This window comes from Centroberyx affinis, unplaced genomic scaffold, assembly GCF_046629955.1.
Source record: "Centroberyx affinis isolate AG114_WGS23_722 - 3 ecotype Tasmania unplaced genomic scaffold, CSIRO-AGI_Caff_v1 ptg002464l_1, whole genome shotgun sequence".
In the NCBI taxonomy this organism is placed as follows: domain Eukaryota; kingdom Metazoa; phylum Chordata; class Actinopteri; order Beryciformes; family Berycidae; genus Centroberyx; species Centroberyx affinis.
In genome coordinates this window covers 13,576-36,971 of record NW_027280697.1, presented here as the reverse complement: position 1 = coordinate 36,971, position 23,396 = coordinate 13,576, and the positions used below count along the sequence as shown (strand labels likewise).

Below are 23,396 nucleotides of genomic sequence, written 5' to 3'. Positions count from 1 at the left end.
GTAGGGCTTACGGAGCCCGGGAGTGGCCACAGGTGAAAAAAAACAACCCAAAAAAAACAAAAAAAACATCCAGGCCACAATTTACCAAATCGAGGGCATGAGATGCTATTGCTTCCCCTAATGCATGTGAGCAAATTAATAAGGGCTCACAGTTTATTAAAATGTGCTCACACTTCAAACTGATTTAACCCATGTAATCAATTAGATTTAATTGATTGCATTATTTATTTAGTTCAATTAGCTTAAAATATTGTTGAATAAAGATGTATTTAGTTGATTCAGGCTTTTGGTAAGGTATAATGGATAGAGAATTGTTAATAAAGCTTAATTTTAGGTTAAAAAAAAAGAACTTGCAGTTCAAGGCGTTACTGGTAGTGAGAAACATTTGACAAGGATTTAAAAAAAAAAAGAAAAGTTAAGTCAACTGAGCAGACAAGCTCATCAGTTATACCCTGCTTTACATTCGTACAGTCTTCTACTGCTGGCTACTGAGCAGCTGCACTGGAGCAGCTGGGGGTTAAATGCCTTGCTCAAGGGCGCCTTGGTAGTAGTTGTTGAGGGAGGGGAGAGGGTTCCTCATTCAGACTCATGCAGACTCACAGGTGTTTATTTTCCCAGCTGTTTCAACTGGCTCTGTACTATAGACTGTTGCACTGTTTGGACATGATGCGTTGTTCCTGCAATGAATCTTGTGGAGCTTTCAATTTGTTCTCATCAGCCAAGTCACCATCCAGTGCATCCTGGGTTGGCAAATACATTTTTGTGTTCTTTATCCGTCTTCCGTCTTTAGTGTTTTTATTGTTTTGGAATCATACTTTGTCCATTAGGTATTACACACTGCCTCTATATATTAACTTATTATGCATGCACGAGTTTATACTTCATTACCACAAAATACATTTTCCCCCTACAGGGCAGCCACTCCCAGGCTCCATGAGCGCTAGGGTGAAAGCTGAAACATAAACACTGCTGTGAGCCCTGCTGTACTGACAGGAGGAGGATTTGCAGATGTTATCCATTTAGTGGTAAATAACCAAAACAGGCTCAATGACCACTGCCACCTCCAAGACTAGACCAGGCCAGGTCAATTACACTGTTAAGACTTTTGGAGTAAAGGAGAGGGCAACTGGGGCAGGGGAGAAAAGACAGAGGGTGGATGATATAATGATTTGATGATGAGCCGTGTCCAACATAACTGCTGATGCAGCAACATCTGCACCCGTTTGACCGGAATAGGAACACAATTCATATGAACCTGGATGTGAGGTAGAAAAATGTAAAGCTCAAAATAGGCCAGATGCTAGGTAGATAGGCACTCACTCTCTCTCTCTCTCCAGGTAGCACAGCTGCACAGAATACCATAAATTACTCCTATTTTGGTATGAGAAAAAGCAGCGTCTATACAGAAGATGAAATTCAGCCAGCCAGACAGGAAGAAATCCCACATAAATCCACAGGTAGAGGGAGAGGAGATGGATATGCTGTTAGTATCTGCAGCCTTGCAAATCAAACTGGGAATTTCATTTTTACTTCATGCTAATGTATGATGTTTTTTGTTTTTCTTCTTCTTAGTTTATTCTTGGCAAGTCATGCAGACCCAAACTTTGGTTTGGGTCTGCATGACCACCAGAACTCAAGGAACAAAATGTGCTCATTGAACACAAACTCTTACAGTAGATCTGCCTGTGGTCAACATCTTTTGACTAACTTTAAACCCATTCTTTGTCATTTAGGATGTGCATCATTTATGTGAAACATTCAGGAGTTTAGTTATTGTCCCCTTTTTCATAAGAACAGATAAGTTGGTATGACGTGTGTCCTTGTGGGCAAGTGGAAAGACCGGATGCCAGAATCATATTGATGAAAAATGTCTACAGATGAATCCATTTGTTCCCCTCGAGGAACCTGTTTCCCCTCTACTCCACCTCCCCCTGAGAGCTAATCGCTGATGATAATTACGTTTAATGAGATCACGGGGTCGTCTGCAGAGTGCACTTCTGCAAATTGCTCCCAGCGTGGGGTCTGAGGTGGGGTAGGGTAGGGGGTAATGGGGTAATGGAGGTTGGGGGGGGGGGGTCAAGAGTATTTGTCCAGTGTTTGGGGCCAGGATCCACAGCGCTGGCCCCCGTAGCCCAGGCCGTCCTGTCACTCAGTGACCAGTGAAACATGGCATGTATTTGTCTCCTTTTGTCCTCCACCTTGTTTGTCTGGAGGAGATAAACACAGAGGTGCTTGTCTTGGGCCTATTGTGTCAAGTTGTTGTCGACCCATCATGTCCATTAACCCCCTCCTGGCCCCCTCGTCCCATCTCCCCTCTCTGCTTTCCCCTGCTCCACGGCTGGTCATTTTGCCACTATTTTCTGGCAGTGGGGGGTGACCCCGGCAATTTAGTTAATCCATTAACAACTAATTGTCCCCTCCTACCCTGTTGCTTGGACAAACAGCCTGGTAGGGGGGAGCCAAGCCCTGGTGACCTATAAAAGTCATAGTGGCAGAGAAGCCAGCCACTATTACCTTGTGGAGCCTCTCAGCCCCGACTTTCTACACTGACTGGAACTTCTAGCTTTGGAAAACACTGACATTTTTCATCTTGATAGGACACTAAAAACTCTTGTTTTTGTGTGCAGTCATAGACAGCTGACTCTTTTTTTCCTTTTTTCCTGGAGTCGTTTGGGCCACTCCTTCACTCTCCTCCTCTATCTTTCTCTCTCTGTGGTCTTTTTTGCTGTGTGGAGATGTTGAGGAGTCTGTGGCTGGTCTGCCTGTGTCTGTGCATCTCCTGGGCTGAGGCTCGTATCTGGGCCTGGATGCTCAACATGCCCCACAGCCCCCCCAAGGAAGGAGCGAAGGCGCTCAGGGACAGTGCTCCTGTAGCCAAAGGACCCACGGTAAGACTTACTCAAATATAACATGATATATACTTCTTATACTGTTATATACTGTTCAATACATGATTATATGCATGACAAATATTCCTGTAGAAATTTCACAAAAAGGCACTTATGTATTTTTTTTTATAGTAAAATTGCTTTTTGAAAGTCAACAAAGAAAATAAACATTTCCATCATTCAACATAAAAAGCTCTGAAATATTACAATCAGTGTTACTATCCATTTTGTGTCTGGAGAAAAGTTATTTGCTGCATCAGTGTCAGTATCCTACTTATGGAAAAGTGCTGTTAATGGTTTGTAAGTACAATGTCAATGGCACATTAGCCTTTACATTGTAAGGGCTTCTCACCAGGTAGCACTATTCAAAGGGAAACTGCAGTCAGTAAATTTGGGCTAGGTTTCTTGAAACCCTTTCAACACAAACAGCATTACTGTTTCTGTGGCTTACAGTGTGTCAAAGAGGATCTTAGTGCTCAGATGCTTTCCTAGTCCTGTCTGTCTCATAACCTCACCATTCTGGTTCATGTCAGTAGCACAGTTTCTAAAAATATTCCCCTCTTCTCTCCAGGGTGTGTGTGACCATGACAGGGCCTGTGGGCGGGGTTTCTCCTGTGATCGCCACTTTGGTCTGTGTGTGCCTCTTCGAGGGGAGGGCCACTACTGTCGGAGGGATGCCCAGTGTGTTCGTGGACTCAGTTGCATGTTTGGAAAGTGCCACCGCAGCATCCCCAATGGACAAGAGGGTAAGAGAGCGACTCTGAAGTCTCACATTTAAAACCTGTTGCTAAGATAAAACATTTGCTCCAGTTTGATTCTGAAATTCTCACTTGAAACAAAATCTTTAATCTAGAACTAAAATGAATCCATGTAAAGTGGCCCTACAGGCAAAAAAATGTGTTTATCAAATAGAAATCCTATAAAACTTGACTGTATTGAAGATCTCAAACGAGGGCTAATCGGTGCTTCATTCATCCAGGTGCCAGGTGTAAAGTGGACAGGGATTGCGGGGCGTCCATGTGCTGCGCCCGTCACCATGGTGAACAGGTGTGTAAGAGGCGTCTGATGCGTGGTGAGAGTTGCTATGTACCTGACGGCGGCCTGGCATTCAGCATCAACCAGATTTGCCCGTGTGATGAAGGACTACTGTGTCGTGGAAACAGTGCACCACACTGGAGAGAGTAAGTACAGCATCCAAAGACTGCTGCCCCTCTGGCTGGTAAATGTCTGAAAGTCGGATTTACTCTTTAATGAGTGATTGAATAAAGTCACTTTTTTTTTTAGCTGAAATCATGCACTTCAAATGCCATCAGCCACAGTATAATGAATAAACATCACTGTTTATTGATTACTCAATATATATAAATATGTAAATTCATTTTTTTGGTTAATTATACATTGTATAGATATATATGCAACATACTCATATAACTGTTTATATATTTTTGTTAGATTTACCACCCCAGCTGTAGTCTCTCTAACAAGTTTCCCTGCTCCCCCTTTTATCCAAAATGGCAGAGGAATAGAGCTTATAAAAACCTCTTCTCAGATCTAAGAGCTCAGCAACATGTGTTTTATATAAGCCTCAAAATATTTTTCACAATTTTTCAATTTATTTGTTAGTTTTGATGATACATCTCCTGATTTGCAAGTCCTAACCTTGCTTTACTTGTCTTGCAGGAGGGATTTTGTTTACCAGCCTGACCCCACAACTTGGACCTGCCAAGTGCCCACACCCTGATGCCAGCCACTATACTAAAACTATTTATGATGTAAATATGTTGTGTATGACTGTATATAATGAAATGTATGTATACCCAAATAGACTCTATTGCTACATGTTCATATCAAGGCTTAGAACAAGGCTTTTTTATGGTTTCATTTTGTACATTTTGACAAAAGCACTATTTAGCTAGAACCAACAACACTATGATGTCTTATATAGCAACCTCCCTCATGCATTAGTGTTCTTTAATTATGTCTATAAATGTCTATTCCTCTACACCTTATAGAATAAAGAGGCAAACTTTTCTAACAGTGAAGATTCTATCATTTTTCAGACGGTTTGCTATGATCGCTTCCTGCTGAAGCTGCTAAGAAAAGATAACTCACAATTAATGAAAAATTCAGACAAGATACCCTAGAAGAAAGAAAGGCTTTGCTGCTCTCTTGTGGTGAACATACTTACAAAGGAGGCTGCCAAACACTGCGCTAAGTAGAATAAAATAAAGATGAGTAAAGGTTTTGAATGATGAGGCACAATAAGCCCAAACGTACAGCATTTTGTTAAAACTGAACTCCCTTTTCTAACAGAATGGGCATTCCACCCTGCTATTGTCTCTTTATTTAGACAGGCAGGGAGCAGGTAGGGTTTCAGCTGTAGAGGGATCACAGCGTCACAACTGGAAATCAGATCCTCACCCACACAGACAGATTCTTACATCCCAAAGAACCAGAAAATGTTCTCAGTAAGGGCTTGAGTTGTAGTTGCTCATAATATCGATAGATAGATAGATAGATAGATAGATAGATAGATAGATAGATAGATAGCATGTACTAGACGCATAGTGTCACATTTCTTTATTTATTTTTCATCTGTTATTGATCATCTCATTTGTCATAGCTTTAGCATAGTTTTAGCATGATGGGAAGTTTGATCATCAGGGTAACCAATGAGTTAAACCTTCAAGGGGACCATACACACATGCACATGGGCACACACACACACACACACACACACACACACACACAAGTTCACAGACACACATTCTGTCACCCTCCTTAGCAAAACACTGAGCACGTTTCTTGGCTTTGCAGGCCGCCGTTACATAACATGATGGAATCTTGCAGCTCCCATTTGTTGGCATGGCTAGATGCTGTAATGCTACCTGTCCCTTGACCCATTCTTAGATTGGTATCTTCCTTGGATCGCCCCTTAAGAATTCCCCTGGTGGTCCATTCAGATGCTAATGCTAAGCAGTTTTTCTCCTTCAATTGCATTGTGGTGACTTGAATTGTTTGAAGGACATTAGTGTCTAACCTCCTTGCTATCATTTTACAGAAAGCTGTTATCGTTAAGTCTTTGCAAGGAGGTATTCAATTCTGTGAATGCAATTGCATGTTGTGTGAGAAAGATTTTAAACTTGTGTATTGGTTGCCATATCTTACCATGTCGATTGTGAGTTAAAGCAGAGATTGAATCAATTTTGCTGATAAGTTAGTTTAGCTAGTTTATTTTTATTTCTGTGTCATGCCAAACATCTGGCCCATCCCACATGGGGTTATAGGACACCACCATTTTACAAAACATACATCTTCCATACATATAAGAGCAAAAATAAATAAATAAAATAAATTACCACATTATAAAGTACTACTATATTAATTCAAATAACATATTTGAAATGATAGGTTTCAAATGAACAATACACTGAAAAGAACTGCTACAAACTTACAGTTTATCTTGATAAAGAGCTTTTTTTCTCATCTCCCAGGCTTTCTCCAGGTAACTAGCTAATCTAAATGTTTCATAAGCAAATAGCCAACTCAATCTTTGCACATCATCCATATTTACAAAATCTATATCTGTTTTTATCTTACTAAACTGATAAGAATGAAATGTGTCTGTGCCTTACCGCTGAGCAGGGCATGAGAGTGACTTTTTTGACAGCTAGTCATAATGTAAGTAGATACAGAAGTTCACCTGCCATTTTGATTTCTTAACAATCAAAGTAGTTTTAGAATAGGACAAATGAAGACAAGCTACCTACTGAATTGACTTGAAGAATAACGTGACCCAGTCACATCTGAAACCTACCAGCCTTGGCTGGTAACTTGTATTAATTTCAGGTGCCTGACACTTCAGGCAACATGCTATAGGACAATATGGCTTTAAAACATTTATGCAAAAGGGTCAGTGAGGACACACATGTTTCACACACATAAGAGGGGGGGATCCAGACAGTAGACAAAAGGGATATCTAATAGCCTAAAACTTTAGCTGTGTGAAACCTTATATTGCTGAATGCTGCAAAACAGAGTCCTATCATCTCCACTTAAGCACACTAGTTACTAGTGTATGCCTTTTCTTATCTGAGCTACCATCACATTGTAGGGGTATCCATACATGTCTGTTTGCACTATTTAGCTTCTTAAATGGTGTTCTGTTCCTGAAACCTTGAAGGACCGGCCAACAGGACAAAGAGAATGAAGGGGGCTGATTGTTTCTCTGTGTCTGCCTCAAGTTCACAATGCAGCAACGAGAAAAGTTAGTCTATGGCATTACCAAATATGTTGTGAAACATTTTTATGGGTCTTGTGTCACTTGAAGTCAAACATGACTGTAAACTGCATAATGACCATTCCAATTCCTACTTAGTCTGATGAGGAAGGCTGAAGCAGTCACAGAAATGCACAGTATATTGAAACAGGGGTTACAACTCAACAATTTGCCACTATAACTTGACATAAACAGTGGTAGACCAAGAAGAGGTAAAAAAAAAAAAAAACACAGTTTGCACCTGGTCAGCCTTTTCCCAGCTTTGCTGGCAAATGTAGTCATGTTACACAATGTGCGAGTTTGTGTGCTCAGTTTTGACCATGCAGTGGAGGAAATCTCTGTCCTCCTCTGCCACAATGATGATGCAAATCATATCCCAAATAAATCAATGGTCCACATGCTAGTCTTAATTGTATGGTATGTATTAAAAATGCCAAATTTCATGTAGGGACATTTCTAGAAAAGGAGAATCACACATGCTGAGTGTTGTGCTTGTCCCTTGAGACACTGGTCATTTGAAAGTCAATGTCTGACCAGCACAGAGAGCTTTTGTGAGCAGCCCCACAATAGAGTTCTCAAACCAATACTGCCAAGGGGACAAGTGGAGAAGGGAGAAGGGGGAAGGTTGATTGCCCTTACCTGTGAAAGTATAAAATGCCTCGTCAAGTTGTCAAGATGTTAGTTGTAGAGTCACTAGTGCCAGTAAGCTGTTGAAGAGCCATGCAGATTCTTTGACACCAAACTAGTCAAAGTTGTTTTCCCCACTGGTAAGTCTTTTTTATGACAGATTTGCAACAATTTCTACACTCCTTAAAGATTCTTACATTGCTGTGGCGCAATTCTGAAATCTCTCTGCAGAATTAAATAATGGCCTCTGTTGGTGCTCTACTAATGCTGCTGCCTGTTGCATGGACATGCGCTCCCCAAAAAGCAGGTAAGCACTCTATTTGTTACATTTTCAAATGGTAAAAAAATGGTAGCTTCTTTACTGTGCTTGTGTCATAGCAGTTTAAGTCCTGCAAACCCTGTCCTTCTCAAGCAATTGTTTCTAATTTATTGGGATTTTCAGTAATATATGGTCAAATCTCTAAAGTGCTTCACCGTTTCTAAAGTTTGTCTCTTTGCCTTTTGGCCAGACTATGTGATGGTGTCGTGTTTCCCCAACGCCATCATTGCTAACGTCCCCGAGTGTCCGTATGGCTGGGAGATTGGCCAGCTGTCCTTAGGTGGGGTCTGTTACACTGGAATGAACACCCCGGGTTACTATCGCTTCACCATCCCAGACCTGACGCCCAAAAACCACTCCTACTGCGGCACCCTAGCTGAGGTGAGACACCAAGCAGGTACATAGACATTCAACCATTCACACAAAGTATGTTGAGCTTTATGCTGATCTTTCTGTGTAAGATGGACGTTAATTCAATAATGAAGTGAAGCAAAAGTCAATTTCTGCTACATTCCCTCTTGATGTGCCCATTGTTCTCCGCAGTACCTGCCCGGCAAAGACCCCAAGTACGTCTTCTATAATTCCATTGTGTCCAACGATACTTCACTTACAGTCAGAAACCAGCCGGTCAACTACACCTTCAGCTGCACGTACCGGGCAGCCTACCTGGTAAACAATGCCGTCTTTAGCCAAAGGTAAGCATCAATCCAGGACACGATTTGACCACAGTTACTATGTGGAGAACATGTGCATTCTAACCCAATGACTTGCAGCGTTTTTACTAAACCCTCTGCTTTTTCCAGAGTGGCTACAGTTTTTGTCAACAACGGGAGTTTAGGCACTTTTAGATCACAGTTGTCTATGAATGTGTTCACGGTGAGTAGCTGCTCACAGATTCACTTTCTCCAGTGGAGGCCTTTTGCCGTCTTTGTTACATGCAAGAGTGTTTAGATCCAAAAATTTCTTAAGGTGATCATGAAATGCAAATGAAATGTCTGAGGCCAGATAAAACAATACAAAAAAAATCGATATATTTTGTAGAATTCCAAATTCCTGTATGCCAAGGACGCTCCCTATGTGATTGACACATCTGAGATCGGCTCTGAAGTCTTCATCGGCATTGAGGCAAAAGGACTAAGTAACAGGTATATTAAATGGTTTAAAAAATACCCAGGTGTTGAAAGTTCATCTTTATATTCATATATTCCCCACAAACCTTTAGAGGGGAGATGCCTATGCTAGATCCCTGACCAATCCTTCCCATCTGCCTCTTCAGATTCAAAGTTGTAATAAGCAACTGCTGGGCCACTCCCACTCCTTACTCAACAGACAGGAAGAGGTGGAGTCTCATAATTAACAGGTAGTGAAATGTGAAAAGAACGTTGTAAATGCACTTTAGTAGTTCATTTAAAGATATGCAGCATCATCATCTACTTGTCTTTTGGATGAATTCTTCACAGCAAAAATCATTGAAGCAATCTGTTGCACCGTTTTTCAACAGCTGCTCATCTGACAACACTGTGACTATATTTGAGAATGCCAAAGACAGCCGCTCCATGTTCAAGTTCAACTCCTTCCGCTTCCAGCGGCTGGAGAAGGTGTCTACTGTCTGGCTTCACTGTGAGGTCCAGGTTTGTGATGGAGAAAGGCTCTTCTGTCAGCCAGTGAGTATGACACTTCAGAGAAACATGCACTCGTTATTATGATATATCATATCCCTATTGGATTGAAAAATGTGTATCTTCAAAAAGTCGACTTTTCAGGAAGTAAAGGTATACTAAGATTACGATTGCCCCGTCTGCAGGTTCAAAAATGGATGAGGAATTTAAATCAAAACAAAGAGAAAACATGTCTCCACACAAACAAATTGCCAAACACTTGGTGTCTAAATCTACATGGATTCCTCATGACTGAGGATATTCTTGATATATATACATAATTTTATGCATATGTTTTATGAAATAATTATATATGAAATAAAGGCAACACTATGAAGGTATTTAATGGCTTCATATATGAAGCTTTATATCAAGTGACATCCAGACAGTATTTTCTGACCATAGCAACACAGTGTTGTTGGCCCAAGGATTCATTTTGACTATTCTTTTTTCCCTCAAGGGCCCCTGCTCTACCAGAAGTCTGTCAACTGAAGCAGAACCAAGTGGGGGCATTCTCACTGCTGAGTTTAAAGTTAAAGGTGCAGTACATCTAAACAGTGCCATTCGTCAGCAATACATACTCTGTTAAAGGGATACTATGATATTGGTAGCCGATTGTTTGCTGCAAGGCAAGTAAAAATCATTAAAACGTTAATGTATCCCTTAAAAGATGCTGTTTTGGTAAAGTAAGCTGTGTTGATTAATCAGTTCAGTTAGATTAAATTCTACATTAATTCTACATCTTGCTTGTCTTGTAGCCTAGATCTATTTTCATTGTTTGTTTGTATTGTGTATTATGATGAATTGTCTTTTTCTCTTTACAGCTAATGAATCCTCCAATAATGGACACATATCAGGTAAACAAATATGAAATAATGGTAATGACTATTACTGTTAAATAAATATTACAATAAAATATATTCTAACTCTAATATATATATATATTTTTTTTATCTCTAATATGTTTTATAGTACTATATTATAATATGGTTAAACACCCACATCACAGACTTATTATTAATAAGACAGACTTAATTATTAAGTTGTTCTTGATGTTTCATTGGCATTTCATTAATCTATTTCTTTACCCTTTTCTGCCACAGGCACATCACTATTCATCCTGTTGGTGGTCCTGGGAAACACGTGTCTTGCTTTTGTAAATGGACTAAGAATGTAGTAAAGAAACACATTTTCATCCAATCACATTCATACATCATTCATTGTATATATAGAAAGTGACATGTTGAGCAAGTACAAATACGTATGTGACTGATACACACACACACACACAGAGGGGAGTGTCACCCAGGACTCAGGGAGCCTATGAATACATTCCTTCTCCACACCCATACTGTGTCAATTATTTCATAAATCACAAATATTATTTGCAATTAGCACATTTATTGAAGTTCGGTGTTCTGTTTGTGCATGGGTAATGTACGTGGATAATCTTGTTAATGTTATATACATTATTACTTTGAATTCTCCAATAAAGATTTATTGAAAATCGTCCCTATTATTTTGATTTATGCAGTTTTTCCAGAAATCTTAAGGCAATGTTAACAGTGTTGCTAAATAAATCAACAATACAACATACTTGCTATTCTGCTTTTCTTATAGGACAAACACTAACCAAGATATTACTGAATATACAGACAGTATAACAAAAAAGATAATGTTTATATTGATTATAATATATTGATAATGATTATGATTGCATACAGCATTTCTGAATCTCAGTTAAAAAAAAACAATAACTATTCTCTATCTTAAAAGCCATATGCTTTCTTCACCCCACAAGCCATACTGGGAAACTGAAGCAGAAATGCTGATGACTCCCAAGTTTAAGTTTGCACTACAGATGCACTTCAAGAAATAATGAAAACAGATAAAATGTACATTGTTATTATAAATCCATCAAAGTCACAGAATTATTTTGTTTTGTTATTTTATTTTGTTGGTTTTGCTTTAAAATATGAAATGAGTGTGTAGTCTGCTCACTGACAAACAGTTGTGCCAAATTAAAAAAAGAAAAATTACTAAAGTTCTCAACAGCCATTATATTGGGGTCAGTAGAGTCCTCAATCTGTTTTCAATTTGCTGTGCCCAGCTGAATGAGGGGTATGATCACAACAGCCAATAATAGGGATACAACATGTGCAATAAAAAGCTAAAAAATGCTACTGTTTATCCTATTAAGCGAGTACACCCTTGACAAAAAGGGTTCTAAATAGTACCACAAAATGATTATTTAGACATGTACCACAGCAGAATATAGAACTTTTTAAGAATGCATGGAATGCTCCAAACCAGCAGCAAAATAACTTTTTCAGAACCACACTGGGTTCTTTATTCTGATTTGCCCTTTATTTTTTAAAATTGTAACAAATCAGAGGGCTCTTTGGTCTACATAGAACCACTACCCTAACCAAAGAACCCTTGGAGAACCTTTGTACACGCTAAAAACACAAGTCATGTACTCTAGGTCCCAGGCTCCAATGACATCTCATGACATTAATGTCCTCCTGTAATACCTATCCTGATTTTTGTCTGCAATTCTCCTCTTCGCAGCTCGAGGAAACAAACACTTGCACAACATTTTGTGAGACATATGGAGTTGTCCTTTCCTGGTATTTCCTGTCTGACAATCAGGAAATATCCAAAATATGGTGAGAGTGTCCACTGGATCTTTAAGTGTGCACTGCAGTCATCGAAGCCTCTGTCATGTAAGCTTTACCCAGGATTTTGTGGGCCTTTTTCTCAGGGTCTTTGGCCAAAAATGGTTTGACCTTCAGTGGAGATAACACACATTGATTAAATACAGGTCAAAATTCCAATACTGGTTCACATGTTTAAATACAATACTACATATAGTAAACTGTGCTTCATACAGTTTGATAGACTCAGACTTGTGTTTAAACCCTGTATTACACCTTGTGACTGGTTGTACTTGCATAATGTGGTGTTTGACTTAGTTATAGTAGAAAAACCTGCCATTATCAAAACAGACAATGTGAATGCTATTATGAATGTAAACTGTACCTCCATTGGTGGTTTGAGACTCGTAACAGGAGGAGAGCCGTGGGCAACAAGAGGATTAAAACCATGTTTGTTCAGCAGCCAGTAGGTCTTCTGACAGCCTTTACCCTGTTATGAACATACATACACACACACACACAGGTCAAAAACCATATACTGCACATTTTACTGCAAAAAACATGTTGACTATCAAGTCACCTTAATTTCAATTTCCCCTCTCTCCTCCAGCACAAATGATCCAATCTCGTCAAGAATGTCAGCAGTGCTTTGAGATATATGAATCTTCAGGGCTGTATAAAATATACAGTTTGAAACAATTATATTAACAAGACAAGAAAGGTAAACATATTAAAGGCATACCTTGACATTTAGAAATTTGATTTGTTCGTTTCTGTTGATGTTGTTGGCATTGTCAGCAGTCCTCGTTGAAGCCAGTAATTTCAGTAGCAAGCTAGTTTATTAGCTTGTGGATAATAGAACCCACTGATTTAGCTGTTTATAGGTAAGCTAAAGTACTATAGGTTAGCTACAGTACAAGTGTCCTATAATGTGACATGTTCCAGGTGAAGAAAACACAACATCACTTTTCAAAATGTCAAGGTATCCCATTTACTACAGTTACCGAAATCAATTTGTTATACATAATCACACATACCCTCATAGCTGAGTGATAAAACTACATGTATCTAATACAGACCCTAACCCTAACCCAGTGCTGATGCTCTCAAGAGTTTCTAAGCTGTTCTTTCAGTTCACTCACGTAAGCTGTTACTTTCCATCCGAGAGGCCGTGTTCACCGTGTCCCCGAAGAGACAGTAGCGAGGCATAGTGGTGCCCACCACTCCAGCAACCACTGGACCTACAAATACAAAGACATAAATCAGATTTCTCAAATGTCAAATATGTGCACAAACATTGTCCAACAGTGCATGAGATATATCAAGAAATGGCCCTGGTGTTAGCCAATTGAACCCATTACAAATACCTTCCAAAAAAAGGCAGCAAGTAACAAAACCAACCATTTCACAATTCAAATAAGCTTTCTGAAGATTTCTGAAGTTTAGTTAGCTGAGCATTTGTCAGTGTCCCTTGCTTACCTGAGTGTATCCCAATGCGAAGTGCCAGGCTCTCAGTAGGCATATGATGGATTTTGAAAACTTTTATCGCAGCCAGGAAATGCAGAGCCATTGTGGAAATCTCCAAAGCGTGCTTGTTGCCGTTGCTGAGAGGCAGACCACTAGCTACCATATAAGCATCTCCAATTGTTTCCACCTGATGCGGTTCAAATATGAAAAAGCTTTACTGTTGACTTTTAAATAACAGTGGAAAGCTTTCTTTAGTGCCATGATAGACTAGGCTTATACAAGAGAGCACAACATATGATAACAAAACACGACACTGTCAAAAGTTATGTACAATAAAATTAAAAGTCCATACATTCTCAAAAACTAAGCTGTAAAAATGTATACATTGTTTGTCCAGTTTACAACAGGACTGTAATGAAGCATATGACAGATATGCATGCTGGTCGCTCACAACATCGTTGGGATTTGCAATCAGCTCCAGGCATGATGTCACATCCCCAGTGCATGAAGCCGAGTAAAAGACAAAGGCTGTAGTGTGTAACATACTTTGTAGACGTCGTACATCTTAATGATATCGTCGAACAGGCTGTAGAGGTCGTTGAGGAGTGTCACCACCTCCATGGCCGAGCTGACAGAACACATGGAGGTGAAGCCCACGATGTCGGAGAAGAAGATGGTCACCATGTCGTAGCCCTGCGGCTCCACTGACTTCCCTAACATCAGATGTTCTGCAATGTACCTATGACCAATGAAACAACAGCACTGCAATGGTAAGGGTGGCAGAGTACACTTGCTTACTAATGATTCACTGAAGCCCATCCACTATATCGATCATATGACTTGGCTTTAGAGCTAGCTACCATGAATGAATTAGCTTAAAATGCTAATTAATGAATCTAGACTGGTGTTAAAAGAGGCAGTGAAGGCAGATTGCAGAGTGATATCACATATGGAGAGCCAAACGGTCATGATTAGCATAATACAAGCCCAAGAAGATGTTTATAACTGATGCTTTGAATTTGTTACCTTGGTAACATGCTGGAGAGAAGCTTGTCTGCACGGGCCTTCTCTGCTGTGAGCTGATTGGTCCTCTCTTCCACCACTTCCTCCAAGTGATTTGCATATTTCTCCAACTTTTCCACCATATTGTCCAGTATATTTGCATGACTAGAGTACAAAAAAGATTATTTATTAAAACAGTCTTGCTATTGTCTTCATATTTGAGGACAGAAACTGAGTTTATGTTGACGTCAAAACAGCAAATTATCTAATTATTAATTATGTGAGATTTTGATGACAATCTGGAATGATATGTTTACCTTAATTCAGTTCAGTGATGAGTGTTTAACAACAAAGTTCCAATCATTTCCACTGCTTGATTTCATTTTTCCAATTTTGAAGATGGAAGATGGATAATAAGCCTGTTTGCTGCTTGCTTTAATTCTTCTAGTAGTGTTAAGAAAATTGAATATGGAGTAGATATGATGTGGTCATGAAGATAAGCGGCTTGACACTATACATGCACTTGTAAGTAAACTAAAGGTGTGTAACCATATGACATACCACAGGAGAGACAGGGAGGGCACTTGATACGAGATGACACAGATGGAACTATTTTAAAGAGTAACAACACCCCAAACCCAAATCTGTGTAAATTAAGACGTTGATTAAGAAAAAAAAATCAAAAGCCTGACCTGTCTGGGCTGGTCTCCCTCAGCTGTCTCCGTATGGATCCAAACGGTGGTCGGTGGTCAGGGTTTTCACTCCAGCAGGCCTTCAGCAGCGTGTTGATGTTCTCATCACACAGCTGGTCAGACAGCGTTGGTCGGAGGGGTTCCCCTAGCAGAGGGGTCCGCAACTGCTTGATAATCTCTGGTGAAAACATGTGGCAAGAAACAGGAATCGTAATGCTGTTGACATTCTGCAGTATTTTATCACTGTGTGGGGTGGAAATCATGAAGGAATCACAAATTACACCATTTTTTGGGGGGAGATTTTGGTTTTGGTTACACATATGTCCACTTTTTGGTCCCAGTTTTTTTGTCATAGTTGTTAAGACAAGATACTTAAATTTGATAAAATAAAATCCCTGGTAGTTTTTGTATTGTTCTGCTCTGTCTGCTGAGTTAATATAGAAGAAACACTGAATCATTCAGTAATGCTAGAGTGGCACAGTGGTATAAAAGACAAGTCCGGTGGAGACTCTACATTACTGATATACGAATGTGATTGTGAGTGACTGTGACCTATATTTTCCCTGCCTGCCCAATGCATGCTGGGATAGGCTCCAGCTCCCTGTGTCCCTAAGAAGGAATAAGCAGGCAAAGGACATGAATGAATGACTTTGTAATGGCATCATGCTGACCTTTTGGCTCCAGGTTGATGTCATGGTACGGTCCGGCATCAGAACTGTAGAGTAGCTCCCGCATGATGATGGCAAAGCTGTAGACGTCACCCTTGGGTGTCCCATTGAACGGGGGACTGACTTGTCTCAGAAGCTCTGGAGCTGTCCAGTACATCTCTACAACAGTTATCAAAAGCACTGACTTTTGAGATGTCTGCGTTTCAACTGCACTCCAATTGACATGCTTTGCTAAGGAACAGTTGAATTAGTAGAATAGACTTTGAAGGTTCAAAACACCTGAAATGTGTTAGCTCTCCCTGATGCTGTGGTAAACTACATAAATTTGAATATTTAAGACACTCCAGACACAAATATCATAACAAAGCAGCTTGACTTCAAGAGTTGAATCCACCCACTGACTTTCATATTTGGGATTTTCCAGTGGTATGAGCTTGTGCTTGGTCCCGTGTTTGAACTCCCACAGTCCGAAGCCAGACAGTTTAATCTGGAGTCGGCTATCCACCAGGCATGTGCTGGGCCTCAGGTTCCCATGGGATTTCAGGCTACTCTTGTGAATGAACTCCATTCCCTGGAAAGTGAATGAATGGGTACTGTAATGTATTTTAGGGATACTGCTATATATATATATAGCTATATATATCAAAGAATCAGCCCCAGAGTATAAATACAGTCTGTCTGTGTCCATTTAAAGGCTCAAATTTCAGTCTTTTCAACAAATTACTGCACAGTGCACACAGTATATAAACACGCTATATTAGGACAAAAAAAGGACAAACAAAATAATCAGTAATCAATGGATAAAGTGTCTTTCCAATCATTACATCACAGCAAAAAACTTTAATATACTGTATAAATGAAGTGACTCACATTGACAATGTCATAAGCAAAGGACAGTTTGAACATCCAATCCAGCTCGAAATCTGAAACATTCAGAACATCCTGCAGACAAAACAACACCAAAGAAGAAGTACCCTTATGAAGCCACACATGAATGGGTAGCCATTGTAAAAGTTACTCTGCTATGCATCTGTCTTGCATAAGTATAGCAGGATATTCCAAATAATATGATTTGGAACAAAAGCAGTGCAGTCTCAGACACTAACCTTCAGACTGCCTTTCTTGCAGTACTGCATGACCAAACAGACATTTGGTGGCTCAATGCACACTCCAAAGAACTGCACCAAGTTCTCATGCTTCATCTCTTTCATCTGTCTTAAAAGAGTTTAAGATGGTTAGGCATACGATATATCATTCCACGGGTAACGAAAACTATTTGCAATTCCTCAATGACAAGTCTTAAACATCTGTTTTTCTTGTGATATTCAGATGGTTATTTGGTCTATGGGTGGTCTAAGAAATTAAATGGGAGTGCATGGTTTGGCTCTCTGAATTACCAAAAAAAAAATCAGCAATATATATCCACTAATCCACTAATGCTAGATTCAGTTATAGGGGCAAGTCAGGGGGGGTCACATTTATTAAAAGAAAAAACAACCATGAAAACAAGAATTATGTTTAGTTTAGAAGAACGTGAGTAACTTTACCAAATTGAACTCTGAGATAATGGAGGGTTTCCGGATATTACTCATGACCTGGGTCTCCATGTATTTGACGGCCACATGATTTCCCTATCCGGGATTAAAAATGACATTAGCCACAGGGAGTGGGTATTCTGTCACATGTAAACAAACTCTGAGCACAGTCATAGATGTACATTTCTATCAAAGTCCTTTTGTTCATCTTTTATAACCATCAGTAGATTAGGAGCTGTTTTACTGTTGGAGGGATATGTCACTGGGTTTCTACATTGTTTCACTCTTAAATAAACTAATCTTGTTTGCTTTTTCCCTCTAAACAACTGCAGATCTATATGCGAATATATACCCCCTTCTCCAGATAACAATGTAAAATGAGCAATATATCCCTTTAAACCATATTGATATTTATGGCTTTGTTACAGACCAGAGTCTTGACCTTTTGGATATACAGTAAGTCTGTAGGTTTTCTTCACCTATGACTTGTCACATTAGAGGGGGGAAGGTACAATTAATGATACTTCACTTAACTAAAAAAAATGATAAAATTATTGGTACTGCTTGCTGCAAGCTAGCTTCTGGCTAATGGTACCTATTATGGTAGGCCTGATTGGGTACCCTTTTTGGGTAGCTGTAGGAGGAATTATTTTTTATAACAATGTAGAACTTGCATGTTGAAGAAAAATGTAAGACATTAAATCATGTGAATTAAATGTTTACCTGGTAGAGGCCTATGGTGGAGTAGACGTGCTCTTTGCCTGCCTTGTCCTTCAGGCCATAGCTGTTGCAGGAGAGGATGGACTGGGAGCCGCCACTCCCGTTCTTACTGGCCGTGGTGCTCAGAGATACAGCCTGCACTCCCTGGAGGAGACACATACACACACATGCACCAAACAAGCATATGAACACAAATCTAGGCAAGCAAACACACACACATAGAAGTATGTACATACACTCATGCTCATACACCTTTTGTCCCTCAATGTATATGTGAGTGCACATGTACAGTTTGTGTCTCTGGCTGTGAGTGTGCTTTGGATGACAACACATCTGTGTTGGGTCTCCAAACTGAGGTTCATACTGAGGGCTCTTTGATGATAGTGATGTCGCTGTAGTTGATGAGCCACCAGCAGGAGTCATCGAGCCTGTTCTGGAGCCGCAGTTTCTGCAGAATGAGCATCCCGATGCACAAGACTGCTATCACACCAATTACAGGGAAGGTAGCTAGCAAGATCACCAGGGTGATATCTGTGACAAATCAAGATGAAGTCGGTTAACCTGCCTGTATATCACCATAAAATGTTTGTTTAAATATACACAAAATGTTTTATAATAGTTTGTATTGGTGTTATACTTTAGAGGCAAGGATAAGGTGCAAAAACAGATTTTCAGCCAAAAGAAAAAAAAAGAAAAATCAAAGAAAATGAAAGACATCTCTGGAGATTCCATTTGACTCTGCTAAAAAATAACAAACACAAAATTAGCATCCAATTACTAGGGTAAAAGAACATTAAAGCTCTTTTTTGCAAGTCAATTTTGCCATAAAGGCTACTTTATTTACCATTGGTTAGCCATTCACAGAGCTCGTTGTTGAAACCACATTCGGGGTTATCAGAAGGAGGTTTTCCTTTGGGCCAGACCACAGATGCAAACTTAGAAGTTGGCCTGAAATGGAATTTTTTGTGTGATTGCAATTTCATGTGAGAACAGTTATTAACATGCATTTGGGGATAGGAAACTACAGTAATATAGGTACAGTCAGTTTGCAGGTTCATATATGACAGACATTTTCAGGATTTCCCAGTGCTAGTTTTCATTTATGTTATGTTATAAAATGTTATAAAAAACATGTTATAAAAAACTGCTTGATTGTTTTTGATGGTATAACTGATGATTCTTACCGGACAGCTTTGCTGTGACTGTCAAAATGGAGGATGGGCACAAACTTGGTGGTATCGTCTGTATGCTGTAGGTCATAAATGGAATAGTCTAAGTTTCTTTCCCCCTCTTCATCAAAGTGGACTAGTCCAGAGGCACCTGCAATGACAAGCCATTACTGCATGATTTGTTGTTGAAAATGGTGGTGAATATTTTTTATTACAAGTGTGCTAGTGCTCTCTAGGTGCTGGGGTGGTGGTGGGGGTATGCATGATTGAAGTGAGTGGAGCTACAGTGACTTTAAAAACTCCACCCGTTAACACCAAAGGTAGAACAGTGTTGTTGTAACTAAGAGAATTTCTGAACAAAATATTTAATTCATGCATTGACTTAGCCAGCACAGTTAGAAAATCACCAAGCTACTTCCTAGTATGTAAATGTACCAAACACCAACCTAGAGCTGGCTCATGCTTGTTTCACTTCTACTGTACTGCCTGGTGTATAAGCACACACTGTATTTCCCTTATGCAGGGCTCTTATGCTTAATCATTTATAGCATTGCGTCCTATGATCACTAGGTGCATCTAACTTCACAATATATTTATGATCAAACAGGTACCTACCATAAAACCGTATGTTGTTTTTATTTTTTAATCTCAGTAGAAGCTGCCGTCCATCATGAGGGTCTTTGCCATCTTTGAGGACCTCCTTCAGTCCCATAGCATAAAGAAGCACTGCATCATGTAGATAGGCAGCATAGGGGCTAATCTGAAATAATAGAATCAAAATGATAACATAGGTAATTCAGTTTTATAGCACAAGGAATACAAGTATAAACATTTAAATTACAACCTCTGCATGACAAATTTTGGTCAAGGTTTTTCAAATCTATAGTTTAATTTTCCTATTGAGAGTGCTTACCTCTCTCTCAGATGTCAGGTTGCTCCAAAACGGGTGGCTCTTCAGCCTCTCAAAAACTCGCTCAAAGAAGTCATAATACTCATAACCTTCATAGGACTTCTGGCCAATGATAAAGACCATATCAAAGGCCCTGATGGCAGCCTGGTTAATCCTGTTGTTAAAGGCGTATTTCCACAGGTTATCCTGCTCAAGAAAAGGGTTGATATGACAAACATAAGATTCAAAGAAAAGGAAGTCAGTGAACAGTCTACAGTTAAGCTAATTATAACCTACAGCCTCCAACATTTTGCATTGTCGCCTGATTTGGCAACAGAGGCAGGAATCTCTCTATCGACCTAGTGACTCTATCTCGGATCTTATCAACTAGCATTTTCCCAGTGTTTGTTTGTATGGTATATGATGTTATGATTTCTTATGTGTATTTTTCAAACCCTGTCTAGAGTCTATATTTACCTGATGAGACAACAAAGATTTGAAGTGAATAGAATATGAAGTGTTTTCATTTTATAGACCTATGACATCTAAAACCACTAAATTACTTTCCGCTTTTCAAAATGTCAATGCATGATGCATGAGCCACATACTGCAGGACGTGGTGTCAGTAGTAAAAGTTAATGTTACTCACCACACTGCCACTGACCTCAAAATGCTGCAGGAGGAAGAACACATACTCTCCATTCATCAGGCCCTGTTGCTCAGCTTCCAGCAACAGAGCCATTGCGTCCTCAGTGTTCGTTAGCATCACAATCACTGTGGTGGGGATGGAGGGGGGGGTTAGAAATAGAAATGGTAACATCATTTGGAAATAAAACTCCAGGCATGTTGTGTGTTTATGTCACATCCTTGGATCCAAAGGGTAGTCTTCTTTCAGTGTCAATTTCTATTTCTATTTTTATTAGCTCATGATGATTGGCTGCTTTTTGATCATCTACTGTATATCTATTTACCCCAAGGTCAGTGATGGTTCGTCAGACTCAGGAGAGTTTCCTATTGATTGGTGATGTCATTAATGACCTTCCCACCTTCCTGATTGGCTGTTTTTCATTGTCTATATCTATTAATCTTAAAGTTGCAGTAATGATAACTATGATGAACTCAGTATGCAGGAATTCACTGATAAATGTATCCTCACGCTGTATGAAAAAAAAAAAAGATTGACAATTAAAATCAACAATTATGTGATGGGAGCAGCATGCATTGTTTTAAGGAATCAATGAGCTGTATTAGGCTTTTGTATTTGGTTTCATAGAGCCAAATAGGTCACAGCTTATCATTAATTAAGTGTTTGTTATACTGTAAAACTTTTCTTACCTCTGGCGACTGTTGCAATGTACTTAATATTTTGACGAATGAGATGGTGACTGCTGGTGTCAAACTTGACGGCCGCAGTCAACGTGAATTCAGCTTTCAGTGGATCCTCAACAGTTTTCCACAGAGCGTCAACTTTGTCCCAGGTGTTTGACTCTAACCCGCCTCCAATCATAGCTACATGGCTCCATCCAAAGAATTCCAGGGTCTTAACCAGGACTTCTGCACTTCTTTTAAGAGGGGGCACAACTTTGATGTAAGAATCATAAACAGCACTGTTATCCATTTTGGAGGATTGTCCCACAAATCCAAACATGGGGATGTTCCAGGTGGATGCAATGAGACCAGTGACCTGCAAACCAAGCAATAATGTTAAGAAAAGAATACTATAAACTACTATAAACTAAACATTTTATTCATTTAATCAGAGGGGAAAGAGTGACGTAATTTGAATGCAAAAGCAGAATAAGCTTAAATTCCAGCGAGAAGCAAGGGTCAGAGCCTCGATGCACAATATGTTGTTTTTATTTTGACATTGTTAAAATATACTTTTTCTACAAAAACTTGTGCTATATTACACATCATGTCACGTCACATCACGTCACATCACATAATTTCCTCAAAATTAAGCCTTACCTCGGCTCCTTCAGGACAGGCTGGACCAAAGAGTGCAGACACATTTTCTTTCCACACCTGGTGAATGAACCCTCCTAGAGAAGCCTTGGGATCACAGTCTGAATCTGTATAGACAAAATCCAGACTGTAGTTCCCCAGAAAGGAGGGGTTGGCGTTTACCTTATCCACAGCTATCTGTATGGCAGAGCCCAACCGCAGGGCACTGAAGGGGAAAGACATGTTCCAGGGAGCTTGGAAGCCGATCAGTAACTTGTGGGAGTGAGTCCCAATCGAACCATTGCTGGGGACAGAAGCAGCAGTCAGCATGAGTGTAAACAGAAGCACCAATATCTGGCTAATGCCAAAAGGAGTATATATTGCACAGAACATTGTCTCGTCCTACTAGCAGGGAAAGATACGATCTGCTCTCATGTCACAGGATTAAATGCCCAGCTCCCCTGGTGATGCTGGACCTTTTTAAAGGGTTAGGGAAGGGAATATGGGAATATCTGAAAGAAAGTGGGCGGGACGGACAGGCATTTAGAGCATCATTCAGCAAGGTAGAGCGTTTGGCTTGGTTAATTGTTCTTTCCTTTTCTGTTGTGCATTTGCTTATTAGAGTGGGCTTGCTGCACCAGGCCTATGTTCTTGTACCATGGTGGCAGCCATCGTAAAAGTCCTCATGCATCAGTCCATCATGGAATCCATCATGCATCTTCCAAGCTAGCAGGGAGAGGACATTTTTCTTCCAAACAATTCCTTTCAAGGCATAAAAAATAGTGCAGCAGTAGGCTGAATTCATTCTTGCACGACGTGCATGCTGTAAAAAGTGTGATTTACTGTATATAATTTCTAATGTGTATGATCACTGTATGGAAC

General features: G+C 39.8%; 3 protein-coding genes across 3 annotated transcripts; 2 read left to right on the top strand and 1 right to left on the bottom strand.

The window, feature by feature from the left end:
• The first annotated feature begins 2,735 nt into the window (after positions 1-2,735).
• LOC139656368 (dickkopf-related protein 3-like) lies at positions 2,736-4,073 on the top strand. The gene is made up of 3 exons (XM_071533919.1): positions 2,736-2,888; positions 3,460-3,634; positions 3,868-4,073. Exons 1-3 carry the CDS (start codon positions 2,736-2,738, stop codon positions 4,071-4,073), a joined length of 534 nt encoding a protein of 177 aa, XP_071390020.1.
• A 3,961-nt stretch (positions 4,074-8,034) lies between these two features.
• Positions 8,035-10,948, top strand: tectb (tectorin beta). Its single transcript, XM_071533921.1, has 10 exons — positions 8,035-8,101; positions 8,304-8,494; positions 8,657-8,808; positions 8,917-8,989; positions 9,155-9,258; positions 9,390-9,473; positions 9,615-9,777; positions 10,232-10,310; positions 10,596-10,628; positions 10,875-10,948. The coding sequence occupies exons 1-10, from the start codon at positions 8,035-8,037 to the stop codon at positions 10,946-10,948; spliced, it is 1,020 nt and encodes a 339-aa protein (XP_071390022.1).
• A 1,513-nt stretch (positions 10,949-12,461) lies between these two features.
• gucy2g (guanylate cyclase 2g) lies at positions 12,462-22,844 on the bottom strand. The gene is made up of 22 exons (XM_071533920.1): positions 22,539-22,844; positions 21,906-22,254; positions 21,220-21,344; positions 20,595-20,777; positions 20,297-20,441; positions 19,697-19,832; positions 19,357-19,460; positions 18,877-19,043; positions 18,516-18,656; positions 17,805-17,888; positions 17,364-17,468; positions 17,128-17,199; positions 16,660-16,828; positions 16,261-16,416; positions 15,590-15,767; positions 14,922-15,062; positions 14,442-14,634; positions 13,908-14,082; positions 13,571-13,669; positions 13,009-13,100; positions 12,814-12,918; positions 12,462-12,560 (listed from the first exon to the last, which is right to left on the bottom strand). Exons 1-22 carry the CDS (start codon positions 22,842-22,844, stop codon positions 12,462-12,464), a joined length of 3,324 nt encoding a protein of 1,107 aa, XP_071390021.1.
• Positions 22,845-23,396: the final 552 nt, after the last annotated feature.